The sequence below is a fragment of the Rousettus aegyptiacus genome, unplaced genomic scaffold (genome assembly GCF_014176215.1).
Source record: "Rousettus aegyptiacus isolate mRouAeg1 unplaced genomic scaffold, mRouAeg1.p scaffold_m13_p_12, whole genome shotgun sequence".
Lineage (NCBI taxonomy): Eukaryota > Metazoa > Chordata > Mammalia > Chiroptera > Pteropodidae > Rousettus > Rousettus aegyptiacus.
The window spans coordinates 21,695,298-21,719,587 of NW_023416287.1; the positions used below are offsets into that span (position 1 = coordinate 21,695,298).

The 24,290-nt window shown below is 41.2% G+C and overlaps 1 protein-coding gene across 1 annotated transcript in view; it reads left to right on the forward strand.

Moving 5' to 3' along the window:
• The window catches only part of CUNH20orf202 (chromosome unknown C20orf202 homolog), a 28,524-nt gene extending 4,898 nt beyond the window's left edge, over positions 1-23,626 (forward strand). Inside the window, 6 exon segments of the mRNA XM_016148902.2 lie at positions 10,804-10,961; positions 15,378-15,527; positions 17,630-17,672; positions 18,208-18,306; positions 18,309-18,382; positions 22,090-23,626. Of these exon segments, the coding sequence (XP_016004388.1) occupies position 17,672; positions 18,208-18,306; positions 18,309-18,382; positions 22,090-22,323 (408 nt within the window). The 5' untranslated portion in view covers positions 10,804-10,961; positions 15,378-15,527; positions 17,630-17,671 and the 3' untranslated portion in view covers positions 22,324-23,626.
• Positions 23,627-24,290: the final 664 nt, after the last annotated feature.

Here is a 24,290-nt window from a genome sequence, read left to right on the forward strand (position 1 = left end):
TATGATGTTAGCTGTGGGCTGTTATCTATGGCCTTTATTTTTGTGTGTGGTGTAAGATAGTCCCCATTAGACTATGTCCTCTCTATATCTGCTTCATTGAGAGTTTTTATCATTAATAGATGTTGAACTTTTTCAGATGCTTTTTATGCATCTATTGAGATGATCAAATTATTTTTATCTTTCATTTTGTTAATGTGGTGTATCACATTGATTTGCAGATATTGAACCATCCTTGCATCCTGGGAATAAATCCCATTTGATTATAATGTATGATCCTTTTAATGTATTGTTGAATTTGGTTTGCTAATATTTTGTTGAGGATTTTTGTTCATCAGAGATATTTTTCTGTAATTTTATTTTCTTGTGGCATTCTTGTCTGGTTATGCTGCCCTTGTAAATAAGTTTGGAAGAGTTCCCCCCTCTTTTATTTTTTGGAAGAGTTCGAGAAAGATTGATATTAATTCTTTGGTTATTTGGTAGAATTCACCAGTTAAGCCATTTGGTCTTAAACTTTAGTTTGTTGCAGGATTATTGATTACTGCTTCAATCTCTTTACTAGTAATAAGTCTGTTCAAATCTTCTATTTCATCATGACTCAGTCATAGTAGGTTGTATGTTTCTAGGAATATATCTATTTCTTCTAGGTTGTCCTATTTTTTTGGCATATAGTTGTTTATGGTATTCTCTTATCCTTTGTATTTCTGTGGTATCAGTTGTAACACTGCTTTCATTTCTGATTTTATTTTAGTCCTCTCTTTTTTTTCTTTATGAGTCTAGCTAAAGGTTTGTCAATTTTGTTTATCTTTTCAAAGAACTAGCTCTTAGTTTTACTGATCTTTTCTATTGTCATTTTAGTTTCTATTTCATTTATTTCTGCTCTAATCTTTGTTATTTCTTTCCTACTATCAACTTTGCATTTCATTTGTTCTTCTTTTCTAGTTCCTCGAGGTGTAAAGTTAGATCATTTATTTCAGACTTTTGTTTTGTTTTGTTTTTTGAGGTAGGTGTTATTGCTCTGAACTGTCCTCTTAGAAATGCTTTTGCTGTATCTCTTAAAGTATGGTATATTTTCATTTTCATTTATCTCAAGATATTTTTTATTTCTTTTGATTTCTTCTTTGACCAATTGGCTATTTAGTAGCACGTTGTTTAATCTCCATATATTTGTGAATGTTTCAATTTTCTTTATGTAATTAATTTCTAGTTTTGTGTCATTATGATCAGAAAAGATGTTTGATATGACTCAGTCCTCTTAAATTTATTAAGAATTGTGTTGTGGCCTATTATATGGTCTATCTTGGAAAATGTACCATGAGTATTTGAGAAGAATGTGTATTCTGTTGCTTTTAGATGGAATGTTCTGTAAATATCTGTTATGTTCATCTAATCTAAGATGCCATTTAAGACTGATGTTTCTTTACTGATTTTTTTGTCTGGATTATCTATCCATTGATATAAATGAGATATTGAAGTTCCATGCTATTATTATATTGCCATCTATTTTTCCCTTTAGATCTGTAAATATTCACTTTTTGTATTTAGGTGCTCATGTATTGGGTGCATAAATATTTACAAATGTTATATCTTCTTCCTGGTTTGACCCCTTTATCATTATATAATTCCCTTCTTTATCTCTTATCACAGGCTTTGTTTTAGTCTATTTTGTCTGATAAAGGTATAGCTCCTCCAGCTTTCTTTGGTCCATTTGCATAGAATATCTTTTTCCATTCCTTCCCTTTCAATCTATATGTGTCCTTACATCTAAAGTGAATTTCTTGTCGGCAGCGAATAGGTAGGTCTTGTTCGCCACCCCCCCCCCCAGCCCCATCCATCCATTAGAGGATATAAGCCATTTACATTTAGAGTAATTCTCTTTTTTTTTAATTGAAATATTATAGATAAGTAGTTGCCTGCATTTACATTGTACAATTCAATGAGTTTATTTTTTTCATTTATTGTTGGCATACAACACACCAGCCTCAGCTGTACAGCATATTGATCAGAGATCCACACAACTCACAAAGCACTCACTCCACAAAATCTAGAACCCCTCCTTCCCCCCATATATTCATTCCAACATTATTAACCATCTTCCCTATGTTATACTCTACATCTCAATGTCTACTCTGTAACCATCCACCTGTATCTCTCAATCCCTTGGCCCTCTTTTTCCTCCCCAAATCCCTCCCATCTAGTATCCCTCAAGATAGTCTCTGTATCTTTGAGTTTATTTCCACTTTTGTTGTTGTCATTGATGATTTTTTCTTTAGATTCCACATGTAGGTGAAATCATGTGATATTTGTCTTTCTCTATCTAACCCATTTCATTCAATGCAATACCCTCTAGGTCCATCAGGGCAATATTTTTTTCTATCCCCTTTCCTGTTAGTCTGTGTGTGTCTTTTAATTTGAAGTGAGTCTATTGTAGGCAGCATATGTAGGGGTCTTGTTTTCTTATCCATTCAGCCACCTCTATCTTTTGTTTGGAGCACTCAATTATTTTCCATTTGAGGTACTTGTTGATAGGAATGTAGTTTTTACCATTCTTTATTCCCGTTTTTGATACATGTTTTTTCTTCTTAAAGAAATCCCTCCAACATTTCCTGTAATACTGACTTGGCGATGATAAATTCCTTTAGCTTATTTTTTTCTGGGAAGCTCTTTATCTGTCCTTCAACTCTAAATGATAGCTTTGCCGGATAAAGTACTCTTGGTCGTAGATCTTGGGTTTTTTCATCATGTTGAATATTTTTTGCCAAACCCTCTGTCCTGCATAATTTCTTTTGAGAAATCAGCTACCAGTCTTATGGGTGCTCCCTTGTAGGTAACTATCTGCTTATCTCTTGCTGCTTTTAAGATTCTCTCTTTGTATTTAATCTTTGGCATTTTAATTGTGATGTGTCTTGGTGTGGGCCTCTTTGGATTCCTGGTTTTTGGGACTCTCTGAGCATCCTGGAGTTTTATGTCTATTTTCTTCACCAGGTTAGGGAAGTTTTCCATCATTATTTCTTCAAATAGCTGTTCAACATCTTGGTTTCCCTCAGGTACCCCAGTGAAATGGATAATTTTACCTTTAATAGTGTCCCGTAAGCTCCTTAAATTATTATTATAGTCTTGCTTTTTTTTCTTGCCATTCCAATTGAGTGTCCTTGGTTTTCTCATCCTCTATATAGGTCATTTGATCCTCTTCTTTATTCACTTTGTTTATTCCATTTAATATACTTCTTATCTCAGATAATATGTTCTTCATTTCTGACTGGTTCTCATTTATAATTTCCATTTCCATTTTTATGTTTTTTTTTTATCTCTTTGTTGAAATTCTCACTGAATTCATCTACCCTTCCCATAAGTTCATTCAGCATCTTTATAACCAGTGTTTTGAACTCCACATCTGTTAGATTGCTTGACTCCATTATTTCTGGATCTGTTCTGTTCTCTCATATGGTTTCTGCTTCTTTGTCTTCCCATCTGGCTGCCTTTCTGTGTCTGTATCCATGTACTAAGCAAAACTTCTAAGTCTTGGTCTTCTTAGTATGGCTTTATGTAGTAGGTGTCCAGGGGCACAGTCCTGAGAGGGGTTCAGCCGCATGCCAAATTTAGTCCAAGCCTGTGCCCCTCCTGGGCCACCTGTTAAGATTCAGCAAGCAGTCAGCAGACGCTGTACTTATAGTTGCCTCAAAAGGCCGCACCAGAAACCAAGGCCAGCTGGCTCCAGTGTGAGTCTAGGCACTGCTCAGCAAGGAGCACCTGACTCACTGAGGACACACCTGAATGTGGCTTGGGTGGTGCCACGAGATGGAGGAGGCAGGATTTCAGAGAATCTCCTAGGTGGAGCAACCTCTGTTATCCAGTTTGACAATGTCTCTGCTATGGCAGTGCTAGGTCTGCGCACTGGGAGGGGGAAGTGCTCAAAAGAGGGACAGTGGATACAGCCCGTGCTGGGGAACTAGAGGGCAGGCCTCATGGCAGGCCTCACTCCGATAACTCAGTGTCATCCTGTAAGTCCCTGTGCAGCTGTAAGAACCAGCGCCAGTGCTCAGAGTGAGCAGGTCCGTCACCGCAGAAGTCCACTCGTGCAAGCAATCCCTTTAAGAGGCATCTGCTGGTGCCACTTCCACAGCCTCCTTCCCACTCAGCTGCTGGGGCCAGGCATCCTCTCATCCTCGCCCGGTTCTATCTTCTGCCATTGCAGGGTGATTTCTTAGATTTCTCCCTAGTTGTATGGCTTGTTCATCTAGATCCCAGGTGATTTTTCCTTACTGTTTGCTCCTTGTGTCTGTCACAACTCCGATTTGGTTGCCAGAGGGATGAACAGAGCCTCTATCATCGACAGCATTTCCCCACCTACATCTATTTAGAGTAATTCTTGATAGGTGTGTGCTTATTTTGTTTGTTGTTTTCTGGATGTTTTGTAGTTCCTCTCTGTTCTTTTCTATTCTTTGCTCTCTTCCTTTGTGGTTTGATGATTTTCTACAGTGGTATGCTTTTATTCCTTTTTCTTTACCTTTTGTGTATTAACTGTAGGTTTTGTTTGTGGTTACCATGAGAGGAAGCTTACATTTAACAACATATCTATAATAGTGTATTCTAAGATGATAACAATATAAGTCTGATCCCATTGTAAAGCTCAATGTTATTACTCTCACCTTCCCCACAAACATTTTATGTTTTTGATGTCATATTTTATATCTTTTCATCTTGTGTAGCCCTTCAACAATTATTGTAATCATAGTTGTTGTTGTTTTTTTATTATTTTTGTCTTTTAACCCTCTCACTAGTTTTATAAGTGATTAATCCACTACCTTTATTATGTACCTAACTTCCAGTGAGATTTAGTCTTTCACATATGTTCTTATTACTAACTAGTGCTCTTTCTTTTAGGCTTAAAGAAGTTCCTTTCACATTTTGTGTAAGGCTAGTTTAGTGGTGAAGAACTCCTTTACCTTGTGCGAGTCTGTAAAACTGTTTATCTCTCCTTCACTTCTGAATGATCACTTTGGGAAAGTACCCTTGGTTGGAAGTTTTATTTTTTCATCACTTTGAATATGTCATGCCATCCCTTCTAACCTGCAAAATTTAAAGTTTCTCCTGAAAGATCTGCTTATCATTTTATGAGGGTGCCCTTGTACATAAGAAGTTGTTTTCTCTTGCTTCTAATGTTCTCTCCTTGTCTTTAACTTTTGACATTTTAATTATAATGTGTCTTGGTATGTATAGATCTCTTTGGGTTTCTCTTTTTTGGAACTCTCTGGTATTCCTGGATCTGGATGTCTTTTTCCTTCTTCCAGGTTAGGAAAGTTTTCATCCTTTATTTCTTCAAATAATATTTCTGCCCCCTTTTCTTTCTTTTCTCGACTTGGAATCCTATGATTCAAATCTTAGGCTATTTAATGTTTTCCTGTAATTCCCTTAAACTATCTTCACTTGTTTTTCATTTTTTTTCCCTTTTTGCTGCTCTAATTGGGTGAGTTTCACTGTCCTGCCTTCAAGTCGATTGATCCTTTCTTTTTATTCATCTAGGAAAGACTGAAACACAATCTCACCGTGAACCTCACCCCTGGCATGGCAACCAACAGGGAGGCAACTCAAAACCCGGAGCTTCTCTTTGAGGAGCAAAGGGTTCAAACCCCATGTTGGACATTCCAACTTTTAAGACATTCACTTAAGATATGACCCCTCAATACGTCTAACTTTGAAAACAATGGGCCTTGCATCCTGAGACCCACAAGACTGAAGCAACTTGAGAAATTGCTCTGAAAAGTCTCATACACTTGAACTCGCACACCCCAGGGCCCAGCTCAGAGGCAGCCAATCATACTCAGATTTAAAGTGAAGGAACTGCTTATATTAAAGCTTTGGCCTGAGGAGCAGACATCTAATTTAAAACACACATATAGGAGCCTGCTGGAAGACTCTCTGGGGATGGAGACTAGCAGGTGCTTTCTCCTATTATCATGCTCCAGAGCACCAGTATCTCCCAGAGCAGAGCTTTTATACACATCTGGTATCCTGATTGTTGTGCCTGCTTCCTAAGGGACACTTCTTGTTGCTTGGCACTGAAGACCAGAAGAGATTATGTTTCTAGTCCCATGGACTTTAATAATTGGTGTCACCCAGAAAGGAGCTTATGTTATAACCTTATCTGGCACCCAAATTTTTATGAGTACTGCCAAAGGACACCTCTACATTGCCTGGCTGTGGTGGCCAGTGGGGCTTATGCTTGTGAGTCCAATGGAGAAAGAGTTCTTAAACAGCTACCCCAGCAAGAAGCAACAGACCCTGGAGCTCAGTCTTTCTGTGAAGAAGGCTTATTGCCTAATCATCATGACTGAGGCCTGAGGGGCAGACTTCTAATTAAGCTTGCATCTAGGGGCTGACTGTAATCCTTTTCAGAGATCTCAGAGGGCTGGCACTACCTCTGCCTGTACCTTCTGACATGCTCGAGAGTGCCAGTGTCCCCTGAAGGGGAGCTTTTATGTTTCTGATACACTGTATTTTGCAGCTGCTGCCTAGGAAACAGCCCCTGATCGCCTGGATGTGGTGGCCAGGGGGTCTTTCATTCTTGGGTCCCATGGGACCATGACAATTGGAAAGACAGTTCTTGGCAAGCTGTCACCTCCAGGGCATGCACAGACAGTGGACTGAAGCACACCCCTAGTCTTTCTGTGAGGGAGGCCTCTTTGCTTGTCCTGGATCTTTGGCCTGAGGGGCAGGTTTCAGGTTTGGCACACATTTAGTGGCCTATGGAGCTGCTCTCAAGGAACGTAGGCTGTGGATGCCATCTTGGCACTTTCCTTCTGTCTTGCTCCAGACCACTAGTATCACCCAGAAAAGAGCTTATACACTCATCTGCAGCCCTGAATTTTGCAGCTTTAGCCCAGGAGATACCTCCAGATCACCTGCATCTGGTAGCCAGTAGGGCTTACACTTGTAGTCCCACAAGACTATATATATTTGCATGCTAAGATTCTCCTCTTTAGGACATTGATAGGTCTTGGCAACCCTAAACTATAGGGAGCTACTAAAAATATAATAGGACAAACACAAATGTTTGAGAGACAACTAAGAGCTGAAGCAGGGCTGAATGACAAGGTTCATTTTCTACATGAGGCCACTCTTTCAAGACTAGGAGAGGTGGTTGGTTCATCTACTGTATAGAAACCAACACAAAGTCAAACAAAATGAAGAAACACAGGAATATGTTCGAAATGAAAAAAAACAAAATTAAACCTCAGGGGAAAAAAAAACCTCAGTGAAATGTAGATGACTAATTTACTAAGACTTTAAAGTAATAATCATAAATGGGGAAAAGAAACGGATGAACACAATGAGAACTTCAACAAAGAGAATATGAGCACCTATTATATACTGGTTAACTAGGTAGACTTCATCCATGCACCCAAGAAGCTTTTATTCTAGTGGGAGAAAGGACAAGTAAATGTAACACTGCGACTGTGGTGCTACAAAGCAAAGGTACATAGAGTTATGTCAACCTGAAACAAAGTGCTGACCTAGCCTGGGAGATGAGGATGGCCTTCCTGCAGAAGCAAAGATTGAGCTGAAATCAGAAGGATTAATGGGAGGCAGTCAGATAAAGAGGGCAAAGAAGAGAGATCCAGCAGAGGGACTGGCATGGGCAGAGGCCCTGGTGGCGGGGGAGTATGGTGAGTGTGAGGCTTGAAGGGGAGTAGAACGGTTGCCATGGAGAGCTCAGTAAGGAACATAGCAGGAAACACAACTAGATTTTCAGCAGGCCAGGTCACCGCAGAACTTTGTAGGCCAAGGAGTCAGTTTTTTATCTTCAGAGCAGTGGGTAGCTGCTGATTAGTGAGAATAAAGAGTTAAAATCTTTTCTTCTTTTACATGAGAATTATACCTTTGGTTAACTGTCTAGCTCTGTTTCCTTGGAAACAGACAAACATATGTCCACTATGTTACTAGGCAACATTGCTATGATAAAAATGACCTGTGAGGAGGAGGCTAGAATAATCTATGTGGTAACAGATTAGAATTGGAGATATCAGTATGAACTCATGCTTAAGTTAACATAGATGCAGATGATTACATATATAAATATTTATAGATATGTATATTCACACATGTTAGTATACACCCATATATTTCCTTTCTCTGTCAACCAAGACATCCTAGAAACAATGATACTGAATAGCAATGAGCACACCTAGTGCCCAGATCTTGGTTTCTAATACCATTCTCCAATAAGAGGAATCAGGGAGAAATGGCTGATTCTAGGACTGGGGCAGGAAATATACAAGATGAGCCTGGAGCATCTTATATTGCCAGAAAGTAAGGAGGTGCTTATATAAACAAACAAAATACACACACACACACACACACACACACGACACACACACATGAAATGATGGGAGTATGTCAAAGGACATTGGGGTCAACTGAAAGAGCTCCCAATGACCAAAGCTGGAAATTTTTGATCAACAAAATAAGAAATATTGGATTGTAACCTAAAGTGTGATAAATGAATAAATGGAGGAAAGATAAATCTCTCATACCGAAATCCAAATATGTAGATGCACCAACCTCAAGGAAAGTGAACATAACTTCCCAGTTTTTAAGTGTGGTCTGAGCATAGTGACTTTTGAGAGTATGAAAGAGTTGGGGAGGCGAGAAACATGACAGATCTGATTACTTCAGACAGGTGATAAAGGTCAACATCAACAGTCAAATCATGTTGATAGTATATACCCCTGATATGATGTGATGAGAAGTCACTTTACTTCTGTGATTCTCCTCTCAGAACCCATAACCCTAGTCTAGCCATGAGGTAATCCTAAAACAAATCCCAGTTGAGGGATATCTTATAAAATACCTGACCAGTACACCTCAAAACTATCAAGGATATCGAAAACAAGGAAAATCTGAGAAATTGTCACAGCTAAGACATGATGACTAAATGTTGTATGGTGTCCTCAATGGGATCTTGGGACAGAAAGATAACATTAGGTAAACACTAAAGGAATCTGAATAAAGTATGAATTTTAGATAATAATGTATCAACATTGGTTTATTAATTGTAACAAATGTACCATACTGATATAAGGTGTTAATAATAGAAGAAACTGAATGTGGGGTATATTGGAACTCTCTGTACTCTTTTCCCAATTTTTCTGTAAACTTAAGATTTTTCTAAAAATGTTGTTGTTGTTGTTGTTGTTGTTGTTGTTGTTGTTGTTTAAAAAGACCCCTGATTGCATTTGGCTGGGAGGAATTATAAGTACCTGGTGGGAAATCATACTTTGGGCTTTGTAAGTGTGATGACTCATATAACTGGGCAGCTTCAAAGATATTGGCTCCCGTGGAACATGAAGCTTTTAAGCCAGGATGACTCCTGTACCCACCAAATGGGGATCTCATCATCTTGCACCTATGCTGTACTGCTCTGGTAGACAGCAGCAAGGACTCCCCCTGAAAGAAATGCCTGATGCTGACATTCCTTGCCATGCTAGCAAGCTAAAGTTCCTGTACTATATCCCACAGAGCAGGTCGATGCCAAGTGCAGCTTAGGGTCATCTGTTAAGTCTGAGTGTGTAGTTGAACGTAAGAAGACTCCTTGTGATTATTGCAGTGGATAATAAGCAGGAGAGAGATGTGATCAGATTTGCATTTTGAAAACATTCTTCCTCTGGCTGCTCCCAGGTGCAAGGACAAGAGAGAAAGCAGACAATTTGGGAGGTTTTTATGGTCGTGCTGGCATGTGATAGGTCCTCAGTCAATTCACTGCAGTTCTTTATCTGTAATGTATGGGTCTGTGAGAGAGAGAATGGAGCCCTCTTGTAGAATGTGAAAGCATCACTTAATCCAGAATTTTCCAAAGGGTAGTGGTACATCACGTGATTTTAGGTGTTATATAGTTAAGTGTTTTGGCTATCACTGCATAAGAAACTACCCCAAAACCTAGCAGCTTAAAAGGAGATTCATAATTTATTTGCTCAGTTTTGCAGTTTGGGCTGGACTCAGTGAGGGCAGGTCAATTCTGTTCTATGGTGTCAGCTGGCGTGATAACAAACAGCTAGGAGGTGACTGGAAAAGCCCAGATGTGGCCATGTATCTGGGGTCTTGGTTCTCACTGTCATCAGGGTTTTTCTGTTCTCTTCCACACAGTCTCTCCAGGCGACTGTCTTGGCGACAATGGTGGTCTCAAGGTAGTCAGAGTGTTTATGTGGCATTTGGCTTCCCCCAGGGTGCAAAAGAAGAAGCTGTCGAAGCTTCTTAAAGCCAAGGGTTGAACAGGCACAGGTCACTTCTGATGCATTTTATTGCTTTAGTGCAAGTCGCAGGCCAGCCCAGATTCAAGAGGAAAGGTCTACTTAAGGGTATGAATACTGAGAGGTATGGGTTGCTGGGAGCAGTAACAGTCTACCACCATCTATGCCATATCTATATCTATACATACTTATATGAATTCATTTTAATGGCCAGGCATTTATTGTAATGTATTTTAGGAAAACATAACTAGCTCATGAAACTAAAGATATCATGGATAATATTACTTAAAGTGAGGGCAGAAAAAAATATGTCAGTGTAAAGTTGGGACACCATATAATCTGCTTTAGTAGTCATGCTCCCTTTTTTCTTCTGGGATAGACTCCTTGATCAATCAAAATAAGGATTCCATTTCCCAGCCTCCTTTGCAGTTAGATATTACCAGGTAGACAATAAGCTATTAGAATATCAGAGGAGGTGGTATGGGCAAAATATATTGAGTGCTCTTTTTAAAAAGAGGACTGTGCTCTCTTTCTCCCCTTTTGTTGTTTCTGTTGCCAGGATGCAGACCTGATGGGTGGAGCTGGAGCAGCTGTCTTGGACCATGAGGTGGAAGCATGTTAAGATGGAGGAGCAACGAAATTGAAGGATTCTGGATCCCAAATGACCATGGAAACACCAGCCTAGGATAGTTTCCCATACTTTCATTTGTTAGAGAAGTAAGCTCCTCACTTGCATAAGCTACAATTACTTTAGATTTTCTGTCATGCAGAAAAACACTAACATGATCAGTTTAAAGACAAATGTAAGTAAATCAAAGCAAAGTCGGTAGGCAAAAGTTGAGAAGGAGGTATGTGAGTAGCTAAAGTTTGAAAAATATAGATTTAATCTGACCCCATATATTCCAGGTGAGAAAACTGAAAAAAGGCTGCAGTGTGTCCAGGAGGGTGATACGACAGAATAACTCAGATAAGATCGAGATTTCACTAGATGAAGGAAGGGGAAGAAAGAAAAAATATTCATGAAAGAGGAAACAGCACTTTACAGGCTCAGAAATGAAGTAATAGTAATAAATAACTTGTGCGTTTCCTTCAGTTGACAAACACTTATATAGGCCTCCCTATATGCCAGGCACTGTTCTAAGTGCTTTACAAATATTAACTCAATCTTTTTAACTGTCTTATCACATAGGTGCTATTATTATCCCCATTTCATGATGAGGAAATGGAGGCATAGAGTGGTCAACAAATTGCCTAAGGTCACACAGCTGGTATACCATAGATCCAGGATTCAAATTTAGACCCCAGCTCAGTCCTCATAACCACTATGCTGGGTTCCAACATAATTTTCAAAGCACTTGCAAAATTCCTGTTTGTTTATATTATCCCCAATTTTACATTTTGGAAAATTGAATGCCAAAGAGAGAAGAGATTGGCCATACCTGAGGGTCAGTAGAAGTACAACCTGAACCAAGAGCCTCAAACTTCCAGATTGATTTGGGGGATCTCAGATAGGCAACAGACCTGGAGTCTCATGGCTGATCAGCTACATGCCTCCTCCCTCCTACCCCATTCAGTTTCATCTGCCTCCGGGCACCTTGCCGAATCTGGTGTCTGGGTTGGTTCACTTTTTTTATGTTTACTCTGTGGCACCTGGCTTGCTCATTTGGTTTTCCTAGAGCTCTGATGCTTTGATGGAGCAACTCTGATATTGTGGTAATGGGACTGGTTCAGGAATTTAAGGAAATGCATTGGTGGAGATGTCCAGGCCTTGGAAGATGTGACCACACACACACATGCCTACATGCACACACACCTTTAGCCACCTAGTTGTCATTCCCTTCCTTTCCATCTGGTTCATCTGAAGCTCTCAGCTGTGAGGAATGGAAAACCTGGGTGCTGAGATCTCTCCCTGCCCTGGAAAGAGAAATAAGGGAAATTGAGGTCCACATTCCCAGCCTCTGTAAGAGCAAGTGACTTTAACTTGCAGCTCTGTGAGGGCAGGGACCTTGTCTTCTCTCCTCTATGTGCCTTTCTCCCCAGGCCAGGAGGGCCTGGTGCACTGGTTGCTCTGGGTTAGCTGGATTTATAGCCATTCCCTTGGGAGTGGGTGGACCAGGAAGAGAGGAGAAAGAGGAGCCTTGAAGGAATACCTCCTGTGGTCTGGTCCCTGTTCTGGGCTTCATGTGGCTTATCTTACCTGGTCCCACCCACCTACCCCGACTCCAACAGCTTGGGAACTTGGAGCTCATTCACATGGGGAGGGAATTAGGGCTCAAATAAATTAGGCAACTTGTCTCAGAGTTGCACCCAAGGCTAGTTGAGGCCAAGAGACACTCTTCCCACTATTCTATTCTGCTTTACCAGATCCTCTACCACCTCGTCAGGTCAGAGGCTATCCAAGTACTGAGGATGTAGGACTTTTCCAAAATAGTACATAGATACTGGGTCCTGAGGTCTCTGAGGACACAGGTAGAAGACAGATGATTGTATTACTGGTCTTGCTTGTCTGGGCCAAAGGGCCACAGAAGGAGAGGCAATGTTGGGACTCCCAAGACAACTACCCTCCATTTTTATGTTCCCTCTGTTTTGTGTGATGGCATGTGCCCATGTGGAGGAAGGAATGTGGGATGGTTTAAGGGCTGTCACATGTGGAAGCTGCTTTCTGCTAAACATCCACCTAATTTGTATTTTACTAAGTAGAGATAAGGGCTAAGGTGCCCAAGAGAGGAGAGGGGATAGCCATAAGAGTGGTAGGGTCCTATACTAGGAGTCAGACATGGAAGCAGAGCTAAACGACATCTCTGAGCCCACTTGCCTCACCTGGGAGATGGGGATAACTCTGCTCATATACCTCAGGACAGATCACCTACTACTCTTGCATCTTGGATTCCCTGTCTGCCCCGTGAGCATCACAGAATTTCTCTTTCTGCAATGGACTTCACAGAGCTGTTGTGAGGAGCAGATCAGGTTACAAACAAAAAAAAAAACACTTGGAAGAGAATAAAATATATGGGTGAAAAATTATAGAAAGGACCTGAGTAGGGGGGAAGTCAATGGAAATGACCTGCTGCTAGCTCTGCTGCTATAGTATTAGGACGTTGGTTTGACTCTTGCATTAAATAGAATGAAAATAATAATGTTTTAAATAAAGCAGAACTTATTTCTCTCTTACATAAAAGTATACTTGGCAGTTAACCCTGGCATGGTGGCTTCACCAATCACAAGAGACCCGGGTTGCTTCTATCTTGTTGCTCTATCATCTTCCACTTTGTGGTCTAAGTGGCTGCTTCATCTCCAGCCATAATGGCTACATTCCAGTCAGCAAGAGGACGAGGCAGGAACCCTCCTCCTCCTTTTAAGGACACAACCCAGAAATTGCACAAATCACTTCCATTTATATCCCATTGGCCAGGATATGTCACATGACCACACTCATCTGTAAGGGAGTCTGGGAATATAATCTTTTGCCGTGTGTGACTAGGAGAAGGGACAGTGATGGGCAAGCTGCTGTTTTTGCCACAGCTGTTGACTTGCTTAGACAACTCACATCTCCATTTGAGCCAAAGTTTCTTCATTCACAAATTTATTCCTTCTTTCATGTATTCATTCTACATGTATATGTGCCAATCTTGTGGTATAAAGTATAATTTTTAAACCACTTGACTGCTAGGAGTCAGACATGGAAGCAAAACTAAATGACATCTCTGAGCCCACTTGCCCCATCTGGGAGATCTTCCTATTAACTGGACCATAAGTTCCATGAGGTCAGGAATGAGGTCTTTCTTGCTCACCGCTGTACTCCCAGCATTCAGTGCAGGGTCTGATGCATGCAAGCCATATTATTAGTTGCCCATGGATGATGAATGGATGGCTATTCTGGCTTTGTATTTTGTGAGGACATTTTTCCTCACTCAGAGTTTAAGTTCCTTCGATTTCTAGGCCTCCTTACTCATCTTCCCCTGTCCCCACATGCCAACCATTTCTGAATCTATTACATAAATTGTGCTATGAGCCAGAACCCTAACAGTGGGATTAAAAATAAACGAAAGTGCATCAAGCAAGTTAACCACAAGATATGGCTTTTTAGGGCAGTTAGGTATGAGCACTGGAGGCCAAGGACAGAGCACCAGACTAATTGTCAGGCATTCCTATCAACACCACAACTGGATTGGGCAGAAAACCCACTTGACTTGCCCAGGAGGGTGGCAGATGGCCTGGCTTGAACCCCTGGTTGGCCCTCCATCACTGCAAGACAACAGGCAGCACCCTGCATACAGGTCAGAGAAAAAAAGTTCTAATTCCAGCCCCACTACTTACTTGCTGGGGTGATCCTAGGAAAATCCATGCTGCTTTGAGCCTTAGTTTCCTCATCTATGAAAAGGGGCTAATAATAGGCTCTACCGGTAATCAACTATAAAATTCACTTATCTGCAGATAACTTTGCCATTATCTGCAGATAACTACTTTTTAGTAGCTACTACATAGGCAGAGGTTCCTACACCTTCTCAGTTCACAGCACCCTTAGCATCTCAGTAACATTTTCACAGTGTGCTAAGCACAAATAATACCTAATAGTTTTTTGCTAAGCAATTAGGTCCAAACAATAATTGTAGTTTGCGCAGTAACCGACAGATGTTACTGTGTTTTCCTCAAAATTAAAAAAAATATTTTGCAGTATTCAGGGTGCCTTGGCACATGGTTTGGGAACTGCAATCATAGGTCTTGAGGATGAAATGAAGTATGTATGTCAAAGGTTTAGTGTGATACCTGGTCTAGATTCTTCAATCTCTAGTTCTTTCTGGGTCTCTTGTCACTGCCACCCAGTAATCTTTCTCATCGCCAGCTCCTGCCACCTGGTGATTTCTGCTTGCTGCCTTCTCTCTGGGCCCCTCCAGGTCTGTGGCCCCATTTCCGAACTAATTTCCTTCCTGGTGTAGAATTAGTCCTGCTTCTTCACCATTCCCCAACTCCACACATGACGTGACCTCTTCCTAGGTAGAGTGTACATCCCTGACCCTTTAACTTTGGGCTTGGCCTGTGACTCACTTTGCTTAATGATATGTGGTAAAAGTGACAATGTGACAAGAGGCCCTGCATGATTCCACTCGCTCTCTTATCCTTTGCCATTGCAAGGAGCAGAACACACTGCAGTAGACCAGTGATTCCAGGAAGAGGACAAGAGACCCCTGAAGCAGGCTCAAATGTGCAGATCTGAAGTCTGATGTAGACCATCCCCACCAACCCACAAACTCAAAAGCAAAAGCAAGTGATTGTTGTTTGAAGGTAAGACATTTGGAAGGTTTATTATGCAGTGTCCTTATGACAACCCAACCTCTGTATCTGTGGCAAACTTACATTCTCCAAGAGATCTGATTGGATCATTTGGTCACCACTAGGTGAATATTGTTCCTTTCCTGATTATCACCCATAAGCCAAAGATCTCCTTCCTGTCCAGTCTGTAGATGGCTGCCTTGGGCTGGGGCACTCATCTCTGATCCAGGCAGTTGTCCCATATATATAGGGTCATGTGACACAAAGCCTGGTGACCTGTCTAGGAGAAATCATTTCTGGCCCCTGTGTTCAGAAGGGATATGAATGTGGCAGGCAAGAGTTTCTCAGGTCCTCTCTGGTTCCAAAGGATGACAGCTCAATAAAGTGAAATTGCACATAAAATTTTCTCGTATGTGGCAGTCAGAATGCACCTCAGGCTGTAAAACTCCTAGTGTACAAGAAATGTGACATTTCTTACAACTTAATGTAGTAACTCTTTTGAGTTTTGTTATGCCTAAGATGGGAAGGATGAGGTCTAAGTTCACATAGAAAATTTGGTAGAGCTGGGTTAGAACTCAGGTGTCCTGGCTTCCTATCCAACACCCCTTTTCCTGCCCAGTTCATCTCATACTTGGAATGAGCCCCAGGTCTTACCACTGAGCAGTAGAACCCCTTATCCAGCCTCTCTGACCATATGGGTTGTGCTTCCATACTCCACTGAGTGCCCACTGCTTGGAAGGATTCTACATTCCTCCTACTGAGTCCAATCTGCCTCTCTATGTCTACCCACTGCCCTAGCTCTATATTACAGAACTCCACTAAATGTGCATTCTTTTTTCTTTAATTCGTAAGCAGTTGCTGTAATTTTTACTTCTATTACTTTTATTTAGTTCTTTTTCAAATCTGCCTTTTTTTTTGTTGCAGTATAGTTGATATATAATACTACATTAGTTTCAGGCATACAATGTAATGATTTGATATTTGTAATTATTGCAAAATGATCACCACAGTAAGTCTAGTTAATATCTATATCCATACATAGTTACAGAATATTTTTTATTATGATGTGAACTTTTAAGAGTTACTCTCTTAGCAATTTTTAAATATGTAATACAGTATTATTAACTATAGTCACCATACTGTACTTACATGCTCATGACTTATTTATTTTATAACTGGATGTTTGTACCTTTTTACCCCACCAATTTTGGCCACTCCCCAACTCTAGCAACCATTAGTCTGTCATATCTGCCTTTTTAAATAGTGTCTTTTTTTCTTATGTTTTTGATTCCTTCTTATATGACTTTAATTCTTTTTAAAATACTTTTTTTGTTGTCTTCATCTGAAGTTCTTAGGGGGAGAGGGGTCTGATCCTGCTGTTGATGGTATCTGCTGACTCTCTTATGGTGAATGGTTTCCTTGTGTGTTTTGTAATTTTGGATTATAAATTCATCTTCAGGATAGCTTGGTACCCTGGGTTGAGGCAGCCCCTCCACAATGGGATGAGTTTGTTTTGTGAGTCACCTCAGCTCTTTATCTGGGGCCACTATGTTAATTCTTGGTTTGGGGTTCCTACCTCATGTGGGTAGAATAAAAAAATTTAAAAACCTACATGAGAATAGGTCCTATTTATTTCCATCATATATTAATTTAATTATTGTTTGTTTCTATCTGTTATGATGCCAGCTCCAAGAAAGCGGGACATTTGTCTCTCTGATTTGGGACTATATCCTCAGTGCCTACAGCAGAACTTGGCAAATAGTAGGTACTTAAAGTTTGTTGAGGAAAAGATTAAAGGACACCCACTTCGTAGTGTTACGAAAAATAAATAATATGTCAGTTAGGACTGTGTTTGCCTAATTAAAAGTGGGGTTTAATGCTAGTGATTCTGCGACTCAGTGATTTCAAATGCCTTTGCAATTTTCCTGGCCTTTGTCTGAGGGTTGCAAGATGGTTACTGTGGATCCGAGCATCACATCCACATCTGAAGCAGAAGGAAGGGGAAGAAAGTTGGAGTAAAGGGGGAGCATCATTGACATTTTTCCTTTTATCAGGTAGGTAAAAATTTTCCTAGAAGTCTAATAGCAAATTTCTATTTTTATCTCATTTGCTAGAAATGGGACACCTGGGCATCCCAGAAGTAAGGAGACTTGGAGAGTAAGCCTTTTCCTTTATCTAGACTCTATGGGAGGCAAGGAAGGGAGGGAGGGGAACGGATGCAGATGCAGTAGATGATGTATTTCTTCTAAATGAGATTTTATTTATATATAAATTTATATACAAATATATTACATATAGTACGTAATATATAATTTGTATAAATGAAATTTTATATATAAATAATAGAGCATATATATTTTTTTATAGAGAGAGATTTTATGTAGAGAGATTTTATATATATGCATGTATGTATATATCTCACTTAGAGCCCTCAGAAGGGGACACTTATTCTCATAATAATTATTGTTCTTATCATTTAAAGCCTTAAGTGTCCATGATCCTATTGGTATCAGATCTTGGATTCTGGAACCTGCAGGCACTGAGGCACCAATATCCCAATGGTCTCCCCCTCCCTCTTTGTTCTGTTCAGAGCACTGAAGCCCTTTTAAAAAAAAAAAAAAAAAAAAAACAACTACATTTTCTACATTTTCTAATGTGAGCCACTTTCTGCTCTCATTAACTCCATCCTTAGTGACTTGGCCAGACTGCTTACAACCAAAAGCAGGAGGGAGGCTGAACAAGTCAAAGGGCTCTCGAGCCCATTACCAGGTCAGCGTCAAGGGCTTGCCAAGGACACTGAGATGAAAACAGCAGAAGAGCCAACCCCGAATCTTGGGCAGACTCTGGAGTGGCTGAGAAAGGAGCTGGTAAGTCTTTGCATTTCTTTTTACCTGATGCCTTTGCCCCATGTCTTCCAAAGTTTTTTGGTCCCCCCTCCCAGGTGCCCTCTTGACTAGGGCAGAGGCTGCACACTGGGGTGTAGACCCTGCAGGCACCCCGCTGGGACCAGCCACCATCTTAGGTACTGAGATAAGTAGGTCGTGGCCTACATAAGAGGCTTTGGGTGCAGCGCTTGCCAGACTGGTTTTAGAATTGCACTGAGTCCTGCATATGTGCCCAGATCTGCTGCTCTGTAGCTTCCAGCAAGTGATTTTACCTCTTTGAGCCTCAGTTTCCTTATCATAAGACAGTGATAACAATAGTACCAACATTGCAGGGGTTGCTGTAAGAATTTGGTGAGAAGATCGTATAATTCACATAGTGTCTGCTTGGCACATCTATGTTGGTCCTGATCCAGGTGGACATGGAAAATACCCACTGTCTTAGTCTGGGTCCTCTAGAAAGCAGAGGGTCCCACAAAGAGTGGGGTATTAATGATATATTAGGAGATACAAGCCCAGAGTAGTGAGAGTGAGGGAAAAAGAAGGTGGAGGCAAAAGCCAAAGCTATGCCAGGCAATGCACTGTATTACCACGCTGGCTGCCACTTCAGAAGGAGCCTTAAGGAGGCTCAGCGGTTCTCTTGGCAGCTGGTTTATCTCCATGCAGGATTTCTCTGTAGGGGTTGAAGAAGGATCTGCCCAGCTCACTCCTGTCTCCCATTTCCTGTTGGTAAAGGTCCACCCCAGGGGGCACCAACTCTCCTGAACTGAACTACCTCTCCTGAGTTGTTTCTTGGTTTCTGGGTGGCTGCTCAGGATTCCAGGCCTTATGCCTCTCCCTGTGGTGTTTCCTCCAACTTCCAAAATAGACAAATGCCACAAAGTGTGAGGGGATATCAGCCAAGAGCAAGAAGGGGGTGGTTCAGGGAATCTCAGAAGGTATCTAAGGTTTATATCCCAATACCCCAGATTCTCCTGGGGGAGGACAGACAGGATTGTTCAAAATGATCTTTCTGGGTTTCCAGGCAACAGATTAGCTAGAACTCAACCCCATCCTCACCCAGGTAGGAGGGGCTGACCCAGTACGGCTTCTCTTGAGGCCAGGGGACTCTAGCAGCAGGAGCTTCAGTTTCTTATAGTCCTCAGAGATCCAGAAGCTGGGCAGCAGGTCTTCCCCACGTTCCTCTAAATACTGGGTGCCCATGCTGAGACTGCTTGGTTCCTAAACCCAAAGTACCAGTTTTCACCTCTTTCTCACCCCACAAGGAGGGGGAACAAGGCAGGGCAAGGGGACACAGGGCACAGCGTGTCCGGCCCAGGGACCTCCCTGCGTGTGATTCCAAGAGAGATCTCCTTAAGTCTCCTCTTGCTGATCCCTGGCTTGTGAACTTCCTAGAGAAGCCTGTTTTGTTTTGTTTTGTTTTTTTAACCTCTATCACGTAGAATTTACATGACTCTAACAGGGCCCTTCTGGAGCCCAGCAAAGAAGCCCTTGCAGGGAAGGACCAGCACTGGACAGTCACTTCATGCAGCAGAAGGAAAAAATTCAGTAACCTCAGTTACTACCATGGACCAAAGTCCAGTGCTCTCCCTCCTTCCCTGGGATCATGTAAGCCCCAAAGTCCTAGTGGGATCTAAAAGAGGCAAGAAGCTGCAGCTGTCTTGTGACAGGGCAAACCAGCCTGATGACTAAGTGACATTAATGCAGAAGGACAGAGATACACACTGCAAGATTGGGGTATTAATGGTATATTTGGAGATATATCAAAGCTTGAGCAAATTGAGTCGTGAGCCAACCTTATGACAGGACCTCTCGCCTTATGAGACAGGACACTTCCCTACTGTTGAGGCCAGTTTGGCCAGGGTCCCACCCTCAAAGCCAAAGGCACTGAGGCCACCACCTCCCTTAACATTGCTTCCAAGCCTCATTGCTTCTCACATATACCCAGCAGAGCTGGTGCTAAAGACTGGACAGAAAAATAAAACATGTGGGAGGAAAACCCTAAAACTGAGAAAACAGACTTGACGTTTTCCCAGGAATTAGGAAGGTGTGGCCCTGCTACCACTTGAGGTGCAGCCTAAGGAATCCCAGTGTTCTCAAGTGGTGATCTGACTTTTACCTTCAATTTCCTCTTTCTAGCTATCTACTCTCTTGGTGGTATTACTATTGCTGGAATGGAGGAAATGGGCTTTCTCTTCTCATTTGTAAAATAAATGAAAATAAAAATACTATTTTTAATGGAGAAATAATGATTGATCTCTTGGAGAGAGGGAGGGAGGATGAGGGCGAGAGAAACAGGCAGAGACAGAGACAGAGACAGAGACAGAAAGGAGGGTCAGAGACAGAGAGAGAGAAAGAGAGAGAAACAGAGACAGACAGATTAAGAGTTCATATATCTAATTGGCTGTGCCTCAGGTAGCTTCAGAAGGGAAATCCCAGTGGTTACCTCTTGGGGAGGGGACTGAGCTGTCCAATAGAACAAGGTGAAGTGGAGGAGTCTTTACACTATATGCCTTTTTGTAATTTAGAAAATTTTATATCATGTGTAAGAATTCCCCGATAACTGATAGAAAAGGAACCAGTGACCCAGAGAAGTTGAGTGATGGGTCGAGGAACACACAGTGGATGAGGACAGAAGTGCACCCAGAGACTTCGTAGCTCCCATCCCGGTGCTCTAATTTCAACATCTTAAAAGAGAAAGCATGAAAAAGAGAAAATACATGGGGAAAACCAGCCCTAGGGGCAGATGAGAGGAGTGGGGACTGGTGAGTGGGGATAGGAGAGAATCCTGAAGTCGCAGCTCTCAAACTTTTGGGTCTTAGAACCTCTTCGTGTTCTTAAAAATTTTTAGGGAAATCAAAAAATTCTTTTTAATGTGAGTTATAGTTATCAATATTGACAGAATTAGAAACCAAAACTGAAATTTTTAGCATTCGTTTGTGCATTTAAAAATAATAATAGTAAACTCGTTACATGTTAAAATATTTTATTTAAAATAAATGCTAAACTATATTTTTCAAAGAAAATACCTAATGAAGAGTGGCACTATTTTCCACAGTTGCAAATTTCTTTAGTATCTTCCTTAACAAAATAGAGCTGGAATCTCATCTCTGCTTCTGCGTTCAATGGCATATCATGTCATGTAGCTTCCGGAAAACTCCACTGTACAGTCATAAGATATGAAAAAATGAAAAGGGCAATAGTATCTTACAGTGTTGTAATGAAAGTAGCTTTGACCTTGCTGATGCCCTGAAAGGGCTTTTGGGACCCAGGGGTTCTCTGGACCTTATGCTGAGAATAAGTTTTCCAAAGGGCTCCTGCCTGCCTACAGGGTGTATTCCACTTTAATATGAAGTCACTATCCTCTTAATACCTATAAAATAATTTTTACAGTGAAGATTAAAGCATATAGTGGATTTAATATTGATGATGGTGATGATAAATATAATCACAGACCCTGGTAGCTCAGCATGTCGTATTTTAGACTGGGGGCTAATTCATTCAGTCCTTATAAGAGCTTTGAAAGGTAAGTAATTTGCTTTTTATTTTGCAGATGAAGAAACTGAGGCACTGGTGGACACAACTTCTGCGAAATTGTAGGCTTATCTTCTACGAGACAGTAATGGGATAGGGCTTTCTGGGGAATGTCCAGTGCTCTGTCCACCTCCCCACAGACTTATTCTCTCTCCTAGGCTGAGATGCAGATCCAAGACCAGAGGCTCCTGCTCACACTGAAGCATCTTCACAGTGTCCTGGAGGAGCTCCGTGCTGAGAGTGCCCAATGGGAGGATGCCAGGTCCAGCGGAGGGACATCCCCCATCAGAGCTAGAGCAGGCTCTGAAGGCAGGAGCTGCCAGCCCATATCATCCAGGCAGCTGACCCATCTCCTCCAAAGTGCAGATAGCAGACGAAGCTCCCTCCCTTAACTGGCTAGAGATGATCCTGGGCTTGGACCCTTTCACCACTAGTCCAAGCTTTGTGATGTTGTTGGGGAAGAGCACTGAAATGGGAGTTAGGAAGTCTCTGGGTACACCTCTGTCCTTATCTACTTTGTGTCCCTGGACCCATCACTCAACTTCTCTGGGTCATTGGTTCCTTTTCTATCAGTTATCAGTGCTTTTGTTTTGTTACTTTTGTTGTTGTTTTTTGATGAGGCACAAATATAGTATTGGATGTGAAGACCCTCTGAAAACACAAACATATTACATGGCTTCTGGCAGGCACCATGACAGTAATCTTATCTTTGAGGATTTCTCACAGAGTGATTGTTAAAACAAAGAAAGAGCTGATGTGTGCCCTGGTGAAAAACAGAACACTGTGATGGTTGTTTTCTGTCCTCCCAGCAGGCCTTCATGTTCCCCTTTCTCTGAAAGCAACAAACCCTGTCACCACCCTGGCCTTAGGGATGGGCGTGTGATCAAGCCTGCCCAATTGTAATCCATGGTCACCCTAACAACAGGATTGGCCCAGTGCATGGGCATGTGACTTCACACAGCCAATCACAGCCCTTCTCTGGGATTGCTAGCTGGATTCTTGTTCTACTGTAGTTGCAAAATGGGGCTGCCAGTGGCCATGTTCCCTGCCAGGTGAAGAAGACCTGTCTGCATTAGGAAAGAAAAAAGCTAATCTTCAAAGAGAAGTAGAGAAAGAAAGAGAGATAGGCCAAGAGTAAGAGTGCATGTTCTTTTTAGTCCCTGGTTTCAAGCCCTCGTTCTATGAATTACTCCTGCATTCTTTCCAGTGACTGAAACCAGTAAATTCCACCACCGCCACACACACTAATTTGTTTTTTCTTAAACTGATTTGAGTAGGGTTTCCCTCATTTGCAACCAAAGCGGTCCTGAGGAATACAATCCAGATGCTCAAAGACGCAAAGGAGGGAAATAATGAAGAAAACAGCATTCATACATTCAGGGTTGGCAATAACAACTCTGTAAAAGCAAGCAGCAAGGTTTATGATGTGGCAGAAAACTCAGTTGTATGGGGTACTGAAGTCATAACTTCAAAAAATTATATCTGCCTATAAGAAAGACTTTAAAATGGAAGATGTGAAAATAAAAGGTCCTGGCATTAAGATGGTCCAATTATTGGTAGGAATTTTTATTTTTTAAAGTTAACTCACATATTGTTAGAATATTGTTTTTATGGCTTTGAAAAAGTAAACCCATTGTATACAGAAGTAAAGTTGGGAGGGGTGTGTTGTATGTACAATGTTTATAGTTAGACTGACCTGGGATTTATTTTTTAAATATAATATTTGATAATATAAAAAACACTTCTCTGAATATGACAGCTGAATGGATATACAAAATGTGATATATACATAAAATAGAATTTCATTCAGCCTTAAAATTCTAGCATATGTTAGAACATGGGTGAACTTTGAAGACACTGTGTTAACTGAAATAAGCCAGTCACAAAAGCACAAATATTGTATGATTCTGTTTATACGAGGTGCCCAGAGTAAATCCGTAAAGACACAGTAGAATGGTGGTTGCCAGGAGCTTGGGGAGTGGAGAGTGGGAAGTTGTTCAATGAGTACTGAGTTTCAGTTTTGCAAGATGAAAAAATTCTGCGTGGGTGGTGGTGATGGTGGCATAACGATGTGAATGTACTCGATGCCCCTGAACTGTACACTTAAAAATGTTAAAATGGTAACATTTGTGTTACATTATATTTTACCACAGTTACAAATAAATAAAACTTAAAAAACAACCTGCACTGTGATGCTGGGGCTGGGACCCCACAAACCATATTTCTGTATTACCAGTGCTCTAGGTTAGAGTGTGTTAAGACTTTGCCAATAAGCATGGCTGGAGGAGGGAGAAAGAACTTGCTTTTTCATCTTTATTCTCTGTAGCTTCCTTGGGCTTCCTGTTCCTATGAGCACCAC